The sequence below is a fragment of the Telopea speciosissima genome, unplaced genomic scaffold (genome assembly GCF_018873765.1).
Source record: "Telopea speciosissima isolate NSW1024214 ecotype Mountain lineage unplaced genomic scaffold, Tspe_v1 Tspe_v1.0578, whole genome shotgun sequence".
Classification (NCBI taxonomy): Eukaryota; Viridiplantae; Streptophyta; class Magnoliopsida; order Proteales; family Proteaceae; genus Telopea; species Telopea speciosissima.
In genome coordinates, this window is record NW_025317914.1 from 4465 (window position 1) to 22540 (window position 18076).

General features: G+C 41.5%; 1 protein-coding gene across 1 annotated transcript; it reads left to right on the forward strand.

The window, feature by feature from the left end:
* Positions 1-15586: 15586 nt before the first annotated feature.
* Positions 15587-17829, forward strand: LOC122648206. The gene is made up of 5 exons (XM_043841457.1): positions 15587-16145; positions 16230-16964; positions 17062-17180; positions 17312-17397; positions 17475-17829. The coding sequence occupies exons 1-5, from the start codon at positions 15587-15589 to the stop codon at positions 17827-17829; spliced, it is 1854 nt and encodes a 617-aa protein (XP_043697392.1).
* The last annotated feature ends 247 nt before the right edge of the window (positions 17830-18076 follow it).

The following is an 18076-nucleotide window of genomic DNA, read 5'->3' on the forward strand; positions in this document are numbered from 1 at the left end:
AAGGGATATCACCTGAATGAGGTTGGTGGAGCTCAGGATGAGGATCCAAAGAGGGCTCTTGGCAGGTCTTCTGTCCTGTATTATGCAAGCCTTCACCTCTTTTATATGTAATGTGGTAATCTTTCTGATTACTAGAACCATTTTCAACAACAACAACTCCTTCTGTTTCATTGCTAGCATCATTACCTGAATGGGTATCAGTATCAACAACAGCCCCTTCTTTGTGTTTCCCAATATCAAACAGAAACGGAGAAGTAGGCAAAGGTGGATAGAAAGGGATAGAAGCAACCACTTCATTTCCACTATTCTCCCCCTGAAGAGGATGATGAGAAGAAGTAAATAAAGGAATAGATTCAAAAAAGGTAACATCTTTGGAGAGAAAAGTCCTTCTAGAAGAGGGATGGTAGCACTTATACCCCTTGGTAGAGGAGGAGTATCCAAGAAAAATACATTTGACTGCTTTGGGGTCAAGATTTGGAGCCAAGAAATTTAGAGGGCATGCAATTGATTAAAAAAGCAGTAGTAAGAAGGGTTGCAGACCAAAAAGTCTTAGGAACATGCATGCCAAACAGGAGACTCCTAGTGATTTCCAACAGATGGCGATTTTTCCTTTCTGCCACCCCATTCTGTTGAGGGGTGTCAACACAGGCAACTTGATGGATAATGCCATGATCAGTAAAAACTGTTGAAGCCCCCCATACATATACTCCCCTCCTATATCAGAACGAACAATTTGAATGTGAGTACGAAACTGGGTACAAATGAGCTGATAAAAATTTTTAAAGGCATCATAAACATCACTTTTTTGTTTCATCAAGTAGGTCCAAGTGGACCGGGAATAGTCATCAACAAAGGAAACAAAATAACGATAGCCAGACAGAGAAGTAGTGAGAGAGGGTCCCCAAACATCAGAGTGCACAATATGGAAAGGAACATCAGATCTATGACCATGATAAGGATAAGGAGAACGACAATGTTTGGCAAATAAACAGAGTTCACACTTAAACACATGCGAAGAAGGAATGGAAGAAAATAGGTGGGGTAATTTTGCCCTCATAATACCAAAAGAAGGGTGACCCAAACGCTGATGCCACAACATCACAGAGTCAACATTACTATTGTCATTACGCCCACATACATATGATTGAGCAGTCGTAAGAGAAGATGGACCTGTATCAAGAAGGTAGAGTCCCTTTTCCTCACGGCCTCTGCCAATTACCCTCTTTGTCACCCAATCCTGAAAAACACAATGAGATGGAAAAAAAGTAACAAAACAATTCAAGGATTTGGTTAGATGGCTCACAGATAGGAGATTAGTATGAAACTGAGGAACATGTAGAACAGAGTCAAGAGAGAGAGATGAAGTAACACGGACACTACCTTTACCAGAAATGGAAGAATAGGAACCATCAGCAACTCTAACCTTTTCTTGACCATAATAGGTAGAGTAAGAGCCATAACACTGAGATATGCCGGTCATATGGTCAATGGCTCCAGAGTCTATGACCCACATAAAGGTAGTAGAAGGGCCAAATGTAGAGGCCTGTAAAGTGGAAGCTGGCAGTACACCAGTGTCTGTCTGTAGTCCATATGGAGGTCGCATAGGTGTATCCTCAGGCAACAAGGTGCATGCTCTGGCTCCCCCTCTTCCGCTGCCTGGTATACCAGGGGGATAACCATGAAGTGTCCAACATCTCTCTGGCGTGTGTCCAAACCTCCCACAGTGGTCACAGCGGAATCTATCTCTGTCATTTCCTTGGGGTGGACCCTGGCCTCTTCCACCAAGAGTTGACATAATGTAGGAATGAACAAAGAAAAGGAAATGATACTCAAATCCAATGGGGAGTACACTTCTCAACCCAAGAAAGAAGGCAATCCAGCAGCCAAACAAAGTGAACAACTCAAAGATCACAGAAATGCAACACCCCAACTGGAGAAGCTCAAACCACTTTCCTTATCAACACAAAGCAGTCCCACTTCGAAAGAAAAATATTCAACTCAAATGGAAAGACCACATTTAACCCAAATACAGAGACAAATCAGCAATCGATTCCACCACAAGAAAATGTACTATGTTCACCTTAGCTTCACTCCATAACAATCAAGAACACTCAAATAAAGTACTCCTTCAACCAACAGCAACCATGCAACACACCACAAGGCTGTATAGGTGAAACAAAGAGGTAAACCAAAAGCTGTAAAGAAGAGAACTATGTTCTACAATCATTCCATATCTAGCCGATTCCCTAAGGACCTTAAAGGATGCCTCTGGGCGATTCTAACAAGCCTGCTCCTACTGCAAAATATGTTGGAATAAGGGAGAATTGAAAGAAAGAAAGAAAATCTTGGCGATGTGTATGAGCAGAAGCACAAATATGAGTTGCAGGTCTTGAGCTTTCTCCCTTTGCAACCAGGCTTTTGGAAGCATGAAAGAGGAGCCTAAGGCGACTCCAATGAACCAAGATTGGACTTGAACAAACGTAGGGTGAAGAAGAGACAAGCTATACACGAGAAGTCAGCGGTAACCGGTCTGAACTTTCCTTTGTTGATTTGGGATTTAAATAGTCAAATCTTCACCTGAATACCTCTGTTTGGTGTTTCCATAGTCTTCATCCAGACATATGGCATGATTCCTTCAAAGTTTTTCACATAGCAGCCCCTTCCTTGAAACCCCTTTGTAACCTAGGGTTCCAAAGAGAGGGAGAGAAGAAGGAGAGCAAGTAGAACGACTCTCAAACCAGAATCAGAGAAAGCTCTGATACCAAGTTGAGATTTAGGTAATGGATGTAAGGTAAGAAAGAAGAAGAAGAGAAGAGGAAGATGAAGAAATGGAGAGAAAGAGAATTCGGTGGAAAGTTGTGTGTGTTAGAGAATGTCTCTCACACACCTATATTACTTCACTAATGAGAATAGAACAAATTACATACTCCTCCCTAGGGAGGTAAAAGGGAAAAAGAGAATTACAATATAAGGCAACTAGTAAACTAACTAGTCCCTAAAATACCCTTACAACATATAAACTCTAACAATTACCTCATGGATGCTACTGCATAATTCTGCTCGATAGGAACCAGCACTTCCAGCTTGCGCAAATTGGAGCTTCAGTTCTTTGAGGATTGCTTCTACTTCTAATACAAGGAATCATCTCCTTTTTTTTGAAGACCAGAAACTGCAGCAGGAATATCTTATTATTGCTTCATGTTCCTATCTCAGATCTGATCACAGTTTCAAGACCTCCTTGAGATCGATATTTACCAAATCAGGGTTTTTTCCAAACCCTGACAATTGTCGATCTAGGAGTTTGAGCTCACTATTGTCTCTGATTTTTTGAAGGCTTCTTCTCCACCTATTTGGACCCACTCGACAGCAATTTGGGCTCCCACAGTTCAGTTTTATTGAAGAGGACCTCCTTGAGATCGATATTAGCAAAATTAGGGTTTTTTAAAACCCTACTTCTATCAGATTTGGAGCTACTGCAGTTTTTTTTGGAATCTGATTTCAGGAAGATTTTTCTCCCATTCTTAAGGGCTCCTTATCCTCAGTTCAAGTCCATTCACTGCAGGATTTTTTTTTCAGCCCCTTGGATCCTTCATCGATTTCATCAAATTCAGGGTTTTTTTCAAAACCTTGACCATATCGATATAGGGTTCTTATTGGCTACTAGTTCTCATATTTGGGATTTCACTTGAAGATATTTTTTGGCATTCTCTGCTGCCAGTATGGGTGACTCTACCAACTCTACAGCTACCTCGGATCATGATAGCCACAACAAGACAGATTATCACAGTTTTTCACCTAACCCTATCAAACTGGATGGCTCTAATTACCTTCTATGGTCCAGATCAGCCTCCTTTGCCATTGCTGGCCATGGTCTCACAGACCATATTGATGGCACTAGTGTGAAGCCCAGTGATAAAGGCCCTGCTCAGACTAAGTGGCTTGCCAATAATGGTGTTCTCATGTCATACCTCATAGGCTCTATGACTTCAGAACTACAGCATGATTTTCTTCTTCTGAATACTGCCGACCAGATTTGGGCTGCTTGCAAGGAAGCCTACGGGCAGCTTGGTAATGATGCCCAAGTTTATGAACTTCGAAAAAAGATACTTCACACTACTCAGGGAGACCTTTCTGTTTCGAAATACTATGCTACCTCCGCAGCCTGTGGCAACAGTTGGACCACTTCTCTGATTTTCACCCTACTACAGTTGATGACATTGCTTCCTATAAAAAGTATGTGGACAAGATTAGGGTCTATGACTTCTTGGCTGGCTTAAATGTGGAATATGATCAGATTCGTGTTCAAGTGTTGGGCCATCAACCTTTTCCCACACTTGAACAATCTTATGCCCTAGTGTCCTCTGAGGAAAACCGTAGGGCTGCTATGTTGCACCCTCCTACTAAAGATAGATCAGCTCTCAAGGCTGCTGCCCCAGCTTCTTATGCACCTAGTGGCACTGCTTCTCTTGGTGATTCTACTACAGGGAATGTTGTTTATGAGCACTGTCACAAACCCTATCACACCAAAGAGAGGTGCTGGAAACTTCATGGGAAACCGGCAAATTTTGAAGCTAAGCGGGCTGCCAAGACAAAGATAAAGACAAAGCCCAAGGCACATCAGACTGCGACTGTTACTGCAGCCCCTGCTACTGAAACTGGTCTATCCCAGGATGATATACAGGCACTCCTACGTATGCTCAGGTCTTCTGCTGCCACTGCCTCTACTACATCAGCTACTGCCAATTCTTCGGCTCCTTCAGGTTCACACTTTGCCCGGTCAGGTATTCCTTTTGGAGGTCATTGTGCTTCTGTGGCTTCCCATCCTTGGATCATAGATTCTGGAGCCACAGATCATATGACTGGTTCCTCTAGTCTGTTTCACAGATATTCTCCCACTTCTGGGAAAGATAAGGTCAAAGTGGCTGATGGTTCCCTTTCCTCCATATCTAGAAAAGGAATCATACAATGCACTTCTTCTCTTCCCTTGACTTCTGTTTTGCACATACCTAATTTTACTACTAACCTCCTTTCCATTAGTAGTATTACTCGTGATCTTAACTATAAAGTCACTTTTTTTCCTTCTCATTGTGTATTTCAGGATCTGGATTCTGAGAAGACGATTGGATTGGGTAAAGTGCATGGTAGCCTGTATCTGCTTGATGACGGTCGCTTCTCTCCACTACCACTACCATCTCCGCTGCATCAGAACTCCTTGGTCTCTTCTGAACTCTACCAGTGGCACTGTCGGTTAGGTCACCCCCCTTTAGGCATTTTAGCTCATTCATTTCCTAGTTTGGTCACCCTACGTACTAAGGATGACTTTTTTTGTGAGGCTTGTGTTCTGGCCAAACAGACACGTTCAAATTATCCTATTTCAAATAAAAGAAGTTCTACTTGTTTTAATTTGGTACACTTTGATGTTTGGGGCCCTAGTCGTAAACCATCTATTTCTGGTCATCGTTGGTTTGTGTCTTTCATTGATTGCCATTCTAGGAACATTTGGGTTTATCTTTTGCACACTAAAAATCAAGTTTTCTCCTGGGCAATATTTTCATAAAATGATACAAACTCAGTTCCAGGCTACTCTCCAAATATTGAGAAGTGATAATGGAACTGAGTACACTGAGTCCCAATTTCAGAAGTATTTGGCTGACTATGGCATTATTCACCAAACTAGCTGTGTTGATACCCCTGCCCAGAATGGCGTGGCAGAAAGAAAAAATCGTCACCTACTGGAAATGGCCAGGGCTTTGATGTTTGCGAGGGATGTTCCCTCTCAATATTGGGGGGATGCAGTCCTCACTGCTGCCTATCTTATCAATAGGTTACCTTCTCGGGTTCTTAGTTCCCGTACTCCCTCTGATATTTTATTGGGCCATTCCTCCTTTATTGTGCCTCTCAAAGTCTTTGGGTGTGTGTGCTATGCTAGGACTACCAGATCCCCTGGCAAACTTGAGCCTAGGGGGCTCCGTTGTATTTTCTTGGGTTATTCTCCGACCCAGAAAGGTTATAAGTGTTACCATCCCCCTTCCCGCCATACCTTGGTTAGTATGGATGTGGTTTTTCATGAGACCCTTTCTTATTATTCTTCACCACCTCTTCAGGGGGAGAGTACAAGTGAAGATGTACCTTTTGAGATTCCTCCACTGGAGGTTCCTCTAGCTGCTGCCAAGCCATCTTTACCATCACCCACGGCTGCTGCCCAGCCCCCTTTGGCTGCTGCCCAGCCCCCTTTGGCTGCTGCCCAACCTCCCACTGCTGCTGCACAGCTTCCTTTGATTGCTGCCCAGTCACCTTTGGACATTGCCCCACCTTCTCTGGCTGTTCCTCCCTCACCTACTGGGAATCCTTCACTGGGGGAGACCATAGAAAATAGTGATGTTAATGTTCCTATTCAGGGGGAGCTGACTCCAGTGCAGAGAACTATTGGTGAATTTCAGAAGAGAATGGACAACTCCAACATACTCACCTACACAAGGGGCAGAACCAACAGAGGGCAGATGCAATCCACTTTAGCACCAATACCCATTCAATTGCCGGCTCCAGATCCAGATCCTTCATCTCTTGGTAATCCCTCCTCCTCCGACCTACCTATTGCTCATCGCAAAGGTACTAGGACTTGTACTTTACATCCTATATCTCGTGTTGTCTCTTATAGTTCTCTTTCTCCTTCTTTTCGTGCCTTTGTATCTTCTCTCTCTTCTGTTTCGATTCCTAAAAATTGGCAGGAAGCATCTACAGATGGAAAGTGGAAGGTAGCGATGTTGGAAGAAATGGGAGCACTGAATAAAAATAATACATGGGAACTTGTGAATCTTCCTCCAGGGAAAAAACCAGTTGGATGTAAATGGGTCTTTGTGGTTAAACAAAAGGCTGATGGTTCTGTGGATCGATATAAGGCACGTCTGGTCGCAAAGGGGTTCACTCAAACTTATGGAGTTGATTATCAGGAGACCTTTGCACCCGTGGCAAAGCTCAACACCGTCGGGGTGCTATTATCCTGTGCTGCAAATCTTGGGTGGGATCTTCAGCAGTTAGATGTAAAAAATGCCTTCCTCCATGGAGAGCTTGAGGAGGAGGTATACATGGACATTCCACCAGGATTCTCTAATGACAGGACTAAGGGCAGGGTTTATAAATTGAAGCGTGCCCTTTATGGTTTGAAGCAGTCACCTAGGGCTTGGTTTGGCAGATTTCATAAGGCTATGATCTCAGCAGGTTACAAGCAAAGCAATGCTGATCACACTTTGTTTATCAGACGACTTGGTAACAAGGTTACTCTTCTCATAGTCTATGTGGATGATATTGTGGTCACTGGTAATGATGATGCTGCAATCCGGGATTTGAAAATTTTTCTTGGTCGTGAGTTTGAGGTCAAAGATCTTGGTTCCCTAAAATATTTTCTAGGGATAGAAGTTGCTCGATCTTCAAAGGGCATCTTTCCTTCCCAAAGGAAATATGTCCTTGATCTATTGACTGAGACAGGGCTGCTTGGCTGTCATCCTTCAGATACTCCTATGGAAGATACTACAAAACTTAGGGAGAAAGAGGGTGAACCTGTTGACAAGTGTGCTTAACAGTGGTTAGTGGGCAAACTAATCTACCTTTCTCACACACGTCCTGACATTGCAGTTGCTGTAAGTTTGGTGAGTCAGTTCATGCATGATCCCTATTCCTCTTATCTGGATGCGGTCCGTCGCATTTTGAGGTATTTGAAGTCGGCTCCAGGAAAGGGAATTCTTCTATCTTCCAATGGTCACTTGAAGATTGAAGCCTATACTGATACCGATTGGGCTGGTTCTTCTGATAGGAAATCTATCTCTGGCTACTATTCCTTTGTAGGTGGGAACCTTGTCACATGGCGTAGCAAAAAGCAGAATGTTGTGGCAAGGTCTAGTGCTGAATCCGAGTTACGTGCGATGGCACAAGGCATTTGTGAACTTCTATGGCTTAAAGGATTATTGCAGGATATCGGTGTTGCTGTCCATCTTCCTATGATGCTTTATTGTCACAATAAAGCAGCCATTAGCATTGCTCATAACCCTGTCCAGTATGATCGTACTAAACACGTGGAGGTTGACTGACATTTCATCAAGGAGAAGCTTGAAGCTGGCCTCATTTGTGTTCCCTTTGTGAAGTCTACTGATCAACTAGCTGATGTGTTCACTAAGGCACTGAGTAGCAAGCTGTTTCATCCTATATTAGTCAAGTTGGGCATGCATGATATATATGCTCCAACTTGAGGGGGAGTGTTGAAATAGGTTACTTATCCCCTACCCGATTGGGGTAAGCAGTCCTAATAGCCCCCTAACCGATTGGGGAAGTACCCCTAGTTAGATTAGGATGTTTCCTCTTTATTCCCTTTTATTTTTCTCCTTTTTATTTATTGTTTATCTCCCTCAACCGAATCCTAGTTTGGTATTCCTAGTTGTACTAGGAATCCCTAATATGATTAGGACTGAGGTTGATTCCTATTTGTACTTGGATCCTTATCATTCTACTTAATATAAATACAAGGCCTGTGTGATCTAAGAATCTACAGTGTCTTACATTAATTCAATTATCTCTACAAAAATCACTAATGTAGCTTTACTGAATACTTAGTCACATTGATACTGTGATCAGAAAAAAACGCTGCACACAAAATATAGAATCACAGCTTTATTAGGGCACTATGATTTCGTACATGCATCATTATCTGTGTAATTTGTGTCTCTTTTCCTAATTTGTTTCATTTTATTTGATAAACTCCTCTTAGAAGTCTTATCCCATTTAAAAAAGATCATTGAAAGAGATCGTGAAATTCAAAATAACTTCAGTGGCTGGTGATAGTAAATGACTCATAGTCTAGATACCAATATCTTCTCCAATAAAAAGACAATCCTTAAGCACCATAAAACAGTGCAAGTCCTGCATTCAGAGATGCCTGGATGGGTGGCTAAAATGCTTAGTTAAACTAGAAACAACGTCGAGTTAACAAGTCCTACCTTCTCTCTAAAGCACCACTCTTCAGTATCTCTTAGATTTCCTCTTTAGAAGATGGTTCTGCCACGACTGGAGGAGACCTTGAAACCCCTTTAGGCACCCAACAACTGGCGCTATCATTTTGCACACAGGTATGTTACCTACAAGGAACAACAAAGAGAGTAAGCCTAAACAGAAAAAGCAACCATTACTTCCAAAAGATAAATTTGGGGAAGAAAAGTGACACAAATATTTAGAGGGAAAAAGAGAGAGACGAGAATTATTAATCATTGCTTGAAAAAGTTCCTTTCTTTCAAGTGTCTATCTTCCTTTTTTAAATATAAGAAAGCAGGGGGATCCAGAGAATAACATAAGTATAGCAGTTGAAACAAAAAACAAAATAAGGAAAATAAATGATCCCAATAGAACAAAGTGAAGCAAGGCATTGAAATGAACAACAATCACCAATGAAAACACCAACAGATAATAGTGGGCCTCGCTGTATTGGACTGGGAGTTTTATCAAGGTTTTGCCTGATGGAGCAGCACCTTGCCCCTCTGTTGTTGATGTATCACAAGTTTCTTCTCTTTCCTAAAGGAATAAGATTATCATTCACCCACTGTGAACTGGGAGGAGCTAAATGAATATACAACAAAAGCTAACAACAAACAACGGTTTGTACATTTGGGCCAGAAGATGCAAAAATCCACGGTAAATTCAAGAGAATTTCTGGAATGGCATAAATTTATGTTCAAGGAACTACTAGGAAAAATATAGTACCGAAAAGAGGGGGAACTATTAGGAAAAAAAATAATTCTCCCACCGAACTCAATAAAATGTAGAAATATAGACCAAGACCACATAAATAAGATACCTGTTAAGAGGACCAGATTTTGAACTCGATGCTTGGATGATTTAGTCATCCCAAGCACATCTTTATTTATAATCATAATGAAGGATGAAACAATTGTACATTAGCAATGTGGGACTAAACCACATGTACGAAATAAATAAAATAACAAAAGAAAGAGGACCAGAATACCCCCACGGTATTCTGGCCATATAGCTAACACTCCCCCTCAAGTTGGTGCATATATATCATGCATGCCCAACTTGACTAAGATAGGATGAAACAGCTTGCTACTCAGCCCCTTAGTGAACACATCAGCCAGTTGATCAGTGGACTTCACAAAGGGAACACAAATGAGGCCAGCTTCAAGCTTCTCCTTGATGAAATGACGGTCAACCTCCACGTGTTTAGTACGATCATGCTGGACAGGGTTATGAGCAATGCTAATGACGGCTTTATTGTCACAATAAAGCATCATAGGAAGATGGACAACAACACCAATATCCTGCAATAATCCTCTAAGCCACAGAAGTTCACAAATTCCTTGTGCCATTGCGCGGAACTCGGCTTCAGCACTAGACCTTGCCACAACATTCTGCTTTTTGCTACGCCATGTGACAAGGTTCCCACCCACAAAGGAACAGTAGCCAGAGATAGATTTCCTGTCAGGAGAACCAGCCCAATCGGCATCAATATAGGCTTCAATCTTCAAGTGACCATTGGGAGATAGAAGGATTTCTTTTCCCGGAGCAGACTTCAAATACCTCAAAATACGACGGACTGCATCCATATGAGAGGAATAGGGATCATGCATGAACTGACTCACCAAACTTACAGCAACTACAATGTCAGGGCGTGTGTGAGAAAGGTAGATTAGTTTGCCCACTAACCGCTGATAAGCACCCTAGTCAACAGGCTAACCCTCTTTCTCCCTAAGTTTTGTAGTAGCTTCCATAGGAGTATCTGAAGGATGACAGCCAAGTAGCCCTATCTCAGTCAATAGATCAAGGACATATTTTCTTTGAGAAAGAAAGATGCCCTTTGAAGATCGAGCAACTTCTATCCCTAGAAAATATTTTAGGGTACCAAGATCTTTGACCTCAAACTCACGGCCAAGAAGAATTTTCAAATCCCGGATTGCAGCATCATCATTACCCATGACCATAATATCATCCACATAGACTATGAGAAGAGTAACCTTGTTACGAAGCCGTCTGATAAACAAAGTGTGATCAGCATTGCTCTGCTTGTAACCTGCTGAAATCATAGCCTTATGAAATCTGCCAAACCAGGCCCTAGGTGACTGCTTCAAACCATAAAGGGCACGCTTCAATTTACAAACCCTGCCCTTAGTCCTGTCATCAGAAAAACCTGGTGGAATGTCCATAAATACCTCCTCCTCAAGCTCTCCATGGAGGAAGGCATTTTTTACATCTAACTGCTGAAGATCCCACCCAAGATTTGCAGCACAAGATAATAACACCCTGACGGTGTTGAGCTTTACCACTGGTGCAAAGGTCTCCTGATAGTCAACTCCATAAGTCTGAGTGAACCCCTTTGCAACCAGACGTGCCTTATACCTATCCACCGAGCCATTAGCTTTTTGTTTAACCACGAAGACCCATCTACATTCCACTGGTTTTTTCCCTGGAGGAAGAGCCACAAGATCCCACGTATTATTTTTGTGTAGTGCTCTCATTTCTTCCAACATTGCTGCCTTCCACTTTCCATCTGTAGATGCTTCCTGCCAATTTCTAGGAATCGAGATAGAGGAAAGAGAAGATACAAATGCACGAAAAGAAGGAGAAAGAGAGTTATAAGAAACAAAATGAGATATGGGATGTCAAGTGCAAGTTCTAGTACCTTTGCGAAGTGCAATAGGTAGGTCGGAAGGAGATGGATTACCACGAGATGTAGGATCTGTGTCTGGAGCCGGCAATTGGATGGGTGCTGGTGCTACAGTGGGATGCAACTACCCTCTGGTGGATCTGTCCCTTGTATAGGTGATCATGTTGGAGTTGTCAATTCTCTTCTGAAATTCACCAATAGTTCTCTGGACTGGAGTCAGCTCCCCCTGAATAGGAATATTAACAACACTATTTCCTATGGTCTCCCCCTGTAAAGGATTCCCATTAGGTGAGGGAGGAACAGCCAGAGGTTGTTTGGCAGTCTCCAAAGTAGGATGGGCAGCAGCCGTGGGTGGTAAAGGGGGCTGGACAGCAGCCGAGGGTGGTAAAGATGGCTGAGCAGCAGCCAGAGGCACCTCAGGTAAAGGAATTTCGAAAGCCACATCTTCACCAGCACTCTCCCCCTGAAGAGGTGGCGAAGAATAATAAGAAATGGACTCATGGAAAATAACATCCATACTAACCACGGTACGGCGGGAAGGGGGATGGTAGCATTTATAGCCTTTTTGGGTTGGAGAATAACCCAAGAAAATACAACGGAGCCCCCGAGGTTCAAGTTTGCCTGGAGATTTGGTATCTCTAGCATCACACACACAACCAAACACCTTGGGAGGCACAATAAAGGAGGAATTACCAATCAAAATATCAAAGGGGCTACGGGAGTTCAAGTACCCTAGAGGGCAGCCTATTGATGAGATAGGCCGCCGTAAGAACCGCATCCCCCCAATATTGAGACGGAACATTTTTCGCAAACATCAAAGCTCTGGCCATTTCTAACAAGTAGCGGTTTTTCCTTTCTGCCACACCATTCTGGGCAGGGGTATCAACACAACTAGTTTGATGAATGATTCCATGGTCAGCCAAATATTTTTGAAATTGTGATTCTTTATACTCTGTCCCATTATCACTTCTCAATATTTTGAGAGTAGCCTGGAACTGAGTTTGGACCATTTTATGAAAGTGCTGAAAACATAAAAAAACCTGATTTTTTGTGTGCAAAAGATACACCCATGTGTTCCTAGAATGACAATCAATGAAAGAGACAAACCACCGATGACCAGAAATAGAGGGTTTACGATTAGGGCCCCAAACATCAAAGTGCACTAATTGAAAGCAAGAAGAACTCCTTTTATTTAAATAGGATAATTTGAACGTGTCTGTTTGGCCAGAACACACGCCTCACAAAAAAAGTCATGCTTAGTACGAAGGGTAACCAAACTAGGAAATAAATGTGCTAAAATTCCTAAAGGGGGGTGACCTAACCTAGAGTGCCACTGGTAGAGTTCAGAAGAGACCATGGAGTTCTGGTGTAGTGGAGAAGGCAATGGTGGTGGAGAGAAGCGAACATCATCAAGCAGGTACAGCCCACCGTGCACTTTACCCAATCCAATCGTCCTCCAAGAGTCCAGATCCTGAAACACACAATGAGAAGGAAAGAAAGTGACTTTGCAGTTAAGATCACGAGTAATACTACTAATGGAAAGAAGGTTAGTAGTAAAATTAGGAATATGCAAAACAGAAGTTAATGGAAGAGAGGAAGTGCAGTTGATGATTCCTTTTCCAGATATAGAAGCATAGTTGTCATGGCGTCCTGGCGCTGGGGGAAAGGGCATATCAAGATCCGCCATGGTATATGTATAAATATCGAGCGATATGGCTTCCATGGCGTCGCCATGGACGCCATACCACGATATATGGGTATGTCGACCGATATTTGAACATTTAATGTATAAAAGTCAGGTTTATATATATATATATTTTTTTAAAAACGATTTAATAACTTAGATGCTTTTTCGTTAATGTGTATTGGAGGTGTAATTTTTTCAAGTTACACCTACAATACACATTATCATAAAACTTAAATAAACATAATAACTTATACTCTTATAGTCTTATACGGTTATACCCTAATGGGGGAAATAGAAAATTAGAAATCGCAAAAGGAAAATCGAGAGGAGAGGGATCGTGACCCCGGCAAGCGGCAACGGTAACTACCTCGCTTCCTGCAACTCTCGAGTCTCGGCAGCCTTCGAACAAGTTCGAAGTTCGAACTTCTCCGTTCTCCGGCAATCTCCAGGACTCCAACTCTCCAAGTAAGTAAATTTTTAATTTTTTTTAATTTGGATCTTCTTCCTCCTCCAGGCGACGCAGACCTGTCTTACGCTTCTTAACTTCTTCTTCTTGATTCTTCTCCTCCCAGCCTCCGGTAGTGATTACAACCCGTAGTATCGTTTTTTTTGTAATTTTTCTCTTGCCTTGCTTCCTCCTCCCGAGCGAGACCTCTTCTTCTTCTTCTTAACTTCTTCTTCTTGATTCTTCTCCTCCGACCTCCGATCACTACTACGCAAGTAGTATCATTTTTATTTTTATTTTTCTCTTGCCTTGCACAGCCACATTTACACACAGTGACGGGAGAGAGTCGAGAGACAGGGGATTTATTTGATTAGTAGTCCTCGACTCCTCTCGGTTTTTATTTTCTTTTCTTTTTTCTTCTTTGCTTGGATCCGAGACAGGGACATAGTCGAGAGACAGAGGGGAGGGATTCATTCCGATCAGTCTTGTAACCATAGCCTTCTCGTTTTTTTTTTTCTTTTTCTTCTTTGCTTGTACGATCCACAGAGATTCACAGAGACAGGGACATAGTCGAGAGAGAGGGGAGGGATTTATTCGATCAGTGTTGTAACCATAGTCCTCTCGGTTTTTTTTTTTTCTTTTTCTTCTTCTTGCCTTGCAACTAGCTTGCTTACGATCTGAGACCTTGGGACTTCTTGCCTTGCATTTTTTTTCTTCTTCTTGCCTGCACAGTGCACACATACACACAGTGTCACACACAGAGACAGGGAGAGAGTCGAGAGACGAGAAGGGGGAGGGATTTATTACAGCCGAACTATCTCTGTTTTTTGTTTTTTTCCTTTTTCTTACCTTGCAGTTGCGGGTTGCACATCACAGAGAAGGTGTTTGTTTTTGATTTTTCTTCTTCTTACCTTGCACACAGCCCACACCACATGCCCACACATACAGTTACACTTACACACACAGAGACAGGGAGAGAGTTGAGAGACAAGGGGGAGGGATTTAATAGTTATTACACCGTAGTCCATCACTATTCACCGATTTCACTCACGTCTCGATCCACAGACTCACGATGTCACACACACAAACAGACAAGCACATATTCAACTCCATAATTTCAGTTTTTTTTCCCTCCATCCATTAATGTTAATCTGCTAAAAACCAGTACTTGGATTTTGTGTTTTTCGTATTCCATCCTAGTTCAACTTAATGTTAATATGCTAAAAATCAGTTTAATTGTTTTTTTTTTTTGTTTTGTTACCTTTGTAGTCTACTAGTGTCTTTCACTCAACTAATGGATGGTTCTACACCAATTAGTAGTGGGGGTGAAAATATTGTAAGTACTGGAGCTACTCCAGGATATGATCCAAGCAAAGACCCAGCAAGAAAGGCCAAATCAAATGACCCTGGGTGGAAGTATGGGTATTGGCCAGATCTAACAAACAAGAATGTTGTTAAATGCACCCTTTGTGGCAAAGAAATGAGTTGTGGAATTAAAAGATTGAAGCAACATTTGGTGGGTGGATATGGAGACGTTATTAAGATTACCTAGACGAATGATTCTATTTCTCAAGTGATAAGGGAAGCTCTAAATAAAAAAAAGAAGAAACAAATTACAGAAGTATTGGATGATGATGATGGTGATGATAATGTTGTAGAAGTTGGAGGGCAAATACAATCGGAAGATACACTAGAAGGACAATCCCGGACTCCTACAAATGCTAGGGTGGCTCCTAGCTCTGGGACAATTGCTAAGAAAAGAAAGGTTACTGAGCCTCAAGTAAGGGGTCCCATGGATGCTCATGTTAGACGGACTCCCGAGCAAGTAGTCAATGAGAGGCATAATAGTAGTTCTACTCAGACTACTATAGAGAACCGTTTTAGGACACCAGAACAAAAAGCTAGAGTTGATTATCACATTGCTAAGTGGTTGTATCAGCAAGGTATCCCATTCAATGCTATTAAGGCAAGGACCTTTGAGGTGATGTGCGAGTCTATTGCACAATATGGTTCTGGATATATTCCACCTTCATATCATCAAGTGAGAGTGCCATTGTTAAGAAATGCTGTGAATGAAACTGCAGAGATGAAGAAAAAATATGAAGAGTATTGGAAGCAGTATGGGTGCACTCTTATGTCTGATGGATGGACGGATAAACGGGGAAGGCACTTAATTAATTTTCTCGTTAACTGTCCAGAGGGGACTTATTTCATGGGATCTGTTGATGCATCTGGTATGGTTCAAAGTGCACAAATGCTATTTGAATTGCTTGATAGCAAAATTGATGAGATTGGTGAGGATTATGTCATTCAAGTTGTGACTGACAATGCTTCAAACTATAAGTTGGCTGGTAAAATGCTTATGGAAAAGAGAAGAAAGCTATACTGGACTCCTTGTGCAGCCCATTGTTTAGACCTGATGTTGGAGGATATAGGTGGTCTGAAAGACTTTAAGAATGTGATAGGTAAGGCAAAAAAAATAACCACCTTCATCTACAGGCACACACGTCTTCTTGATGCAATGAGGAAAAGAACTGGACAAAAAGATCTTGTGAGAGCTGCAGTTACTAGATTTGCAACTACTTGTTTGACATGTCAGAGCTTAGTTAGGCATAAGGATGCATTGAAGCATTTGTTTATTTCTGATGAGTGGAAGGGTTCTAATTTGTCAAAGACAGAGGCTGGAAAGAAAGTGGAAGAAACGGTGTTTGTTGTACCATTTTGGAACACTGTGGAGGATTTTATTAGAGCATCGAAGCCACTTATTGTTGTTTTGAGGATTGTTGATGGTGATGAGAGGCCTGCAATGCCTGAAGTTTATGTTGCTATGGAAGAGGCAAAAAAGAAAATACGTGAACATTTAGCACATAAAGAACGGCTGTGGAAGAAAATTATAAGTATCATTGACAGGCGTTGGGAGTGTCAGATGGAGCGTCCATTGTATGGAGCCGCACTATTTCTTAATCCCGGAAAATTTTTCATGTTCAAGGAAAATGAAAATGGCGAACTGATTGCCAATATACACATCTCATTGGTTGATGTCATGACCAGATTGGTAGTTGACCCTGCTATACAAGACAAGATAACTTTGCAAATTGATGATTATAGATATTCAAAGGGTTGTTTCGGGAGGGATATGGCGATTAGACAACGGACAACCATAAATCCTAGTAAGTAACTTAGTATTTTTAGTTTGTACCTACGTTGTATGCTACTATGTCTATGATGTATTACTATTAATTCAGTTTTTTTATTATATTTTTATAGTTACTTGGTGGAGTACAAATGGAGGTCGTGCTTTTGAGCTTTCAAAGCTTGCACGACGCATACTAAGCCTTTGTTGCTCTTCTTCTAGTTGCGAGCGCAACTGGAGCACATTTGAGTTTGTAAGTATTAAGTATTAACTTACATGACTACATTTACTTTTAATTTATTTTTTAGACTTTTTTTTTTTCACTTTTGTTATGTCTTTTTATTGAAAAATGACTTTTTTGTTCTCTCTTGTTTATGAATTCAGATTCATACCAAAAAGAGGAATAGATTGGAACATTCTCGTTTGAATGATCTAGTCTATGCTCAATACAATAGCCGCCTCCATGAAAGGTTTCAACAGAGACGTGAGCTGGAAGGCAAAACAAAACATATGATCCACTAATTCTTGATGAGCTGGATTGGTCTAGTGAGTGGATGGTTACCCAGTTAGAGGAAGATTTAGTCCATCCCAATGATGATCTCACGTGGGATGATGTTGGTAGAGCAATGGGGGCATCGATTGAAGCGCCCATCCGACCAAGGAGAACTCAAGCATCAACCTCTAGAGCCGATGTGACATATTCACGCCGTGGACATGCTAGAGGGAGAGGTAGCTCAAGGATGGCTGATGTTCAGGATGACTCTGAGCTAGATGAAGATGGGGAAGAAGAGGAAGATGATGTGAATGACGACGAGAATGTCGTAGATGACTATGTTGGTGTCGAAGAGCCACGACAAGAAAATCTGCCAAATGCAGATCTTTTAGATGAATATGATAATTAATTAGTTTTGGTCCTTTTGGATATTATGATTATGGATTGTTTAAACTTTGAAGTTTGAACTTTAAACTTTGATCTTTGAAGATTAGTTAAGGACTTAAAGTTATCTATATTTGGTTGATTACTTGACTTTAATAATTTGATCTTTGATTACTATATTCAGTTATCTATCTTAAATTATTTTTTGGCTTTTAAATACATAATTTCCTCTCCTCTTTCATCAAATTCATATATATTAATATATACCTATT

Coding starts and splice junctions, on each gene's coding strand:
- LOC122648206 (XM_043841457.1), top strand. CDS start 15,587: ATGGATGCTCATGTTAGACGGACTCCCGAGCAAGTAGTCAATGAGAGG. Junction 16,146..16,229: donor TTCAAACTATAAGTTGGCTG/GTAAAATGCTTA, acceptor TGGAGGATATAG/GTGGTCTGAAAGACTTTAAG. Junction 16,965..17,061: donor ACGGACAACCATAAATCCTA/GTAAGTAACTTA, acceptor ATATTTTTATAG/TTACTTGGTGGAGTACAAAT.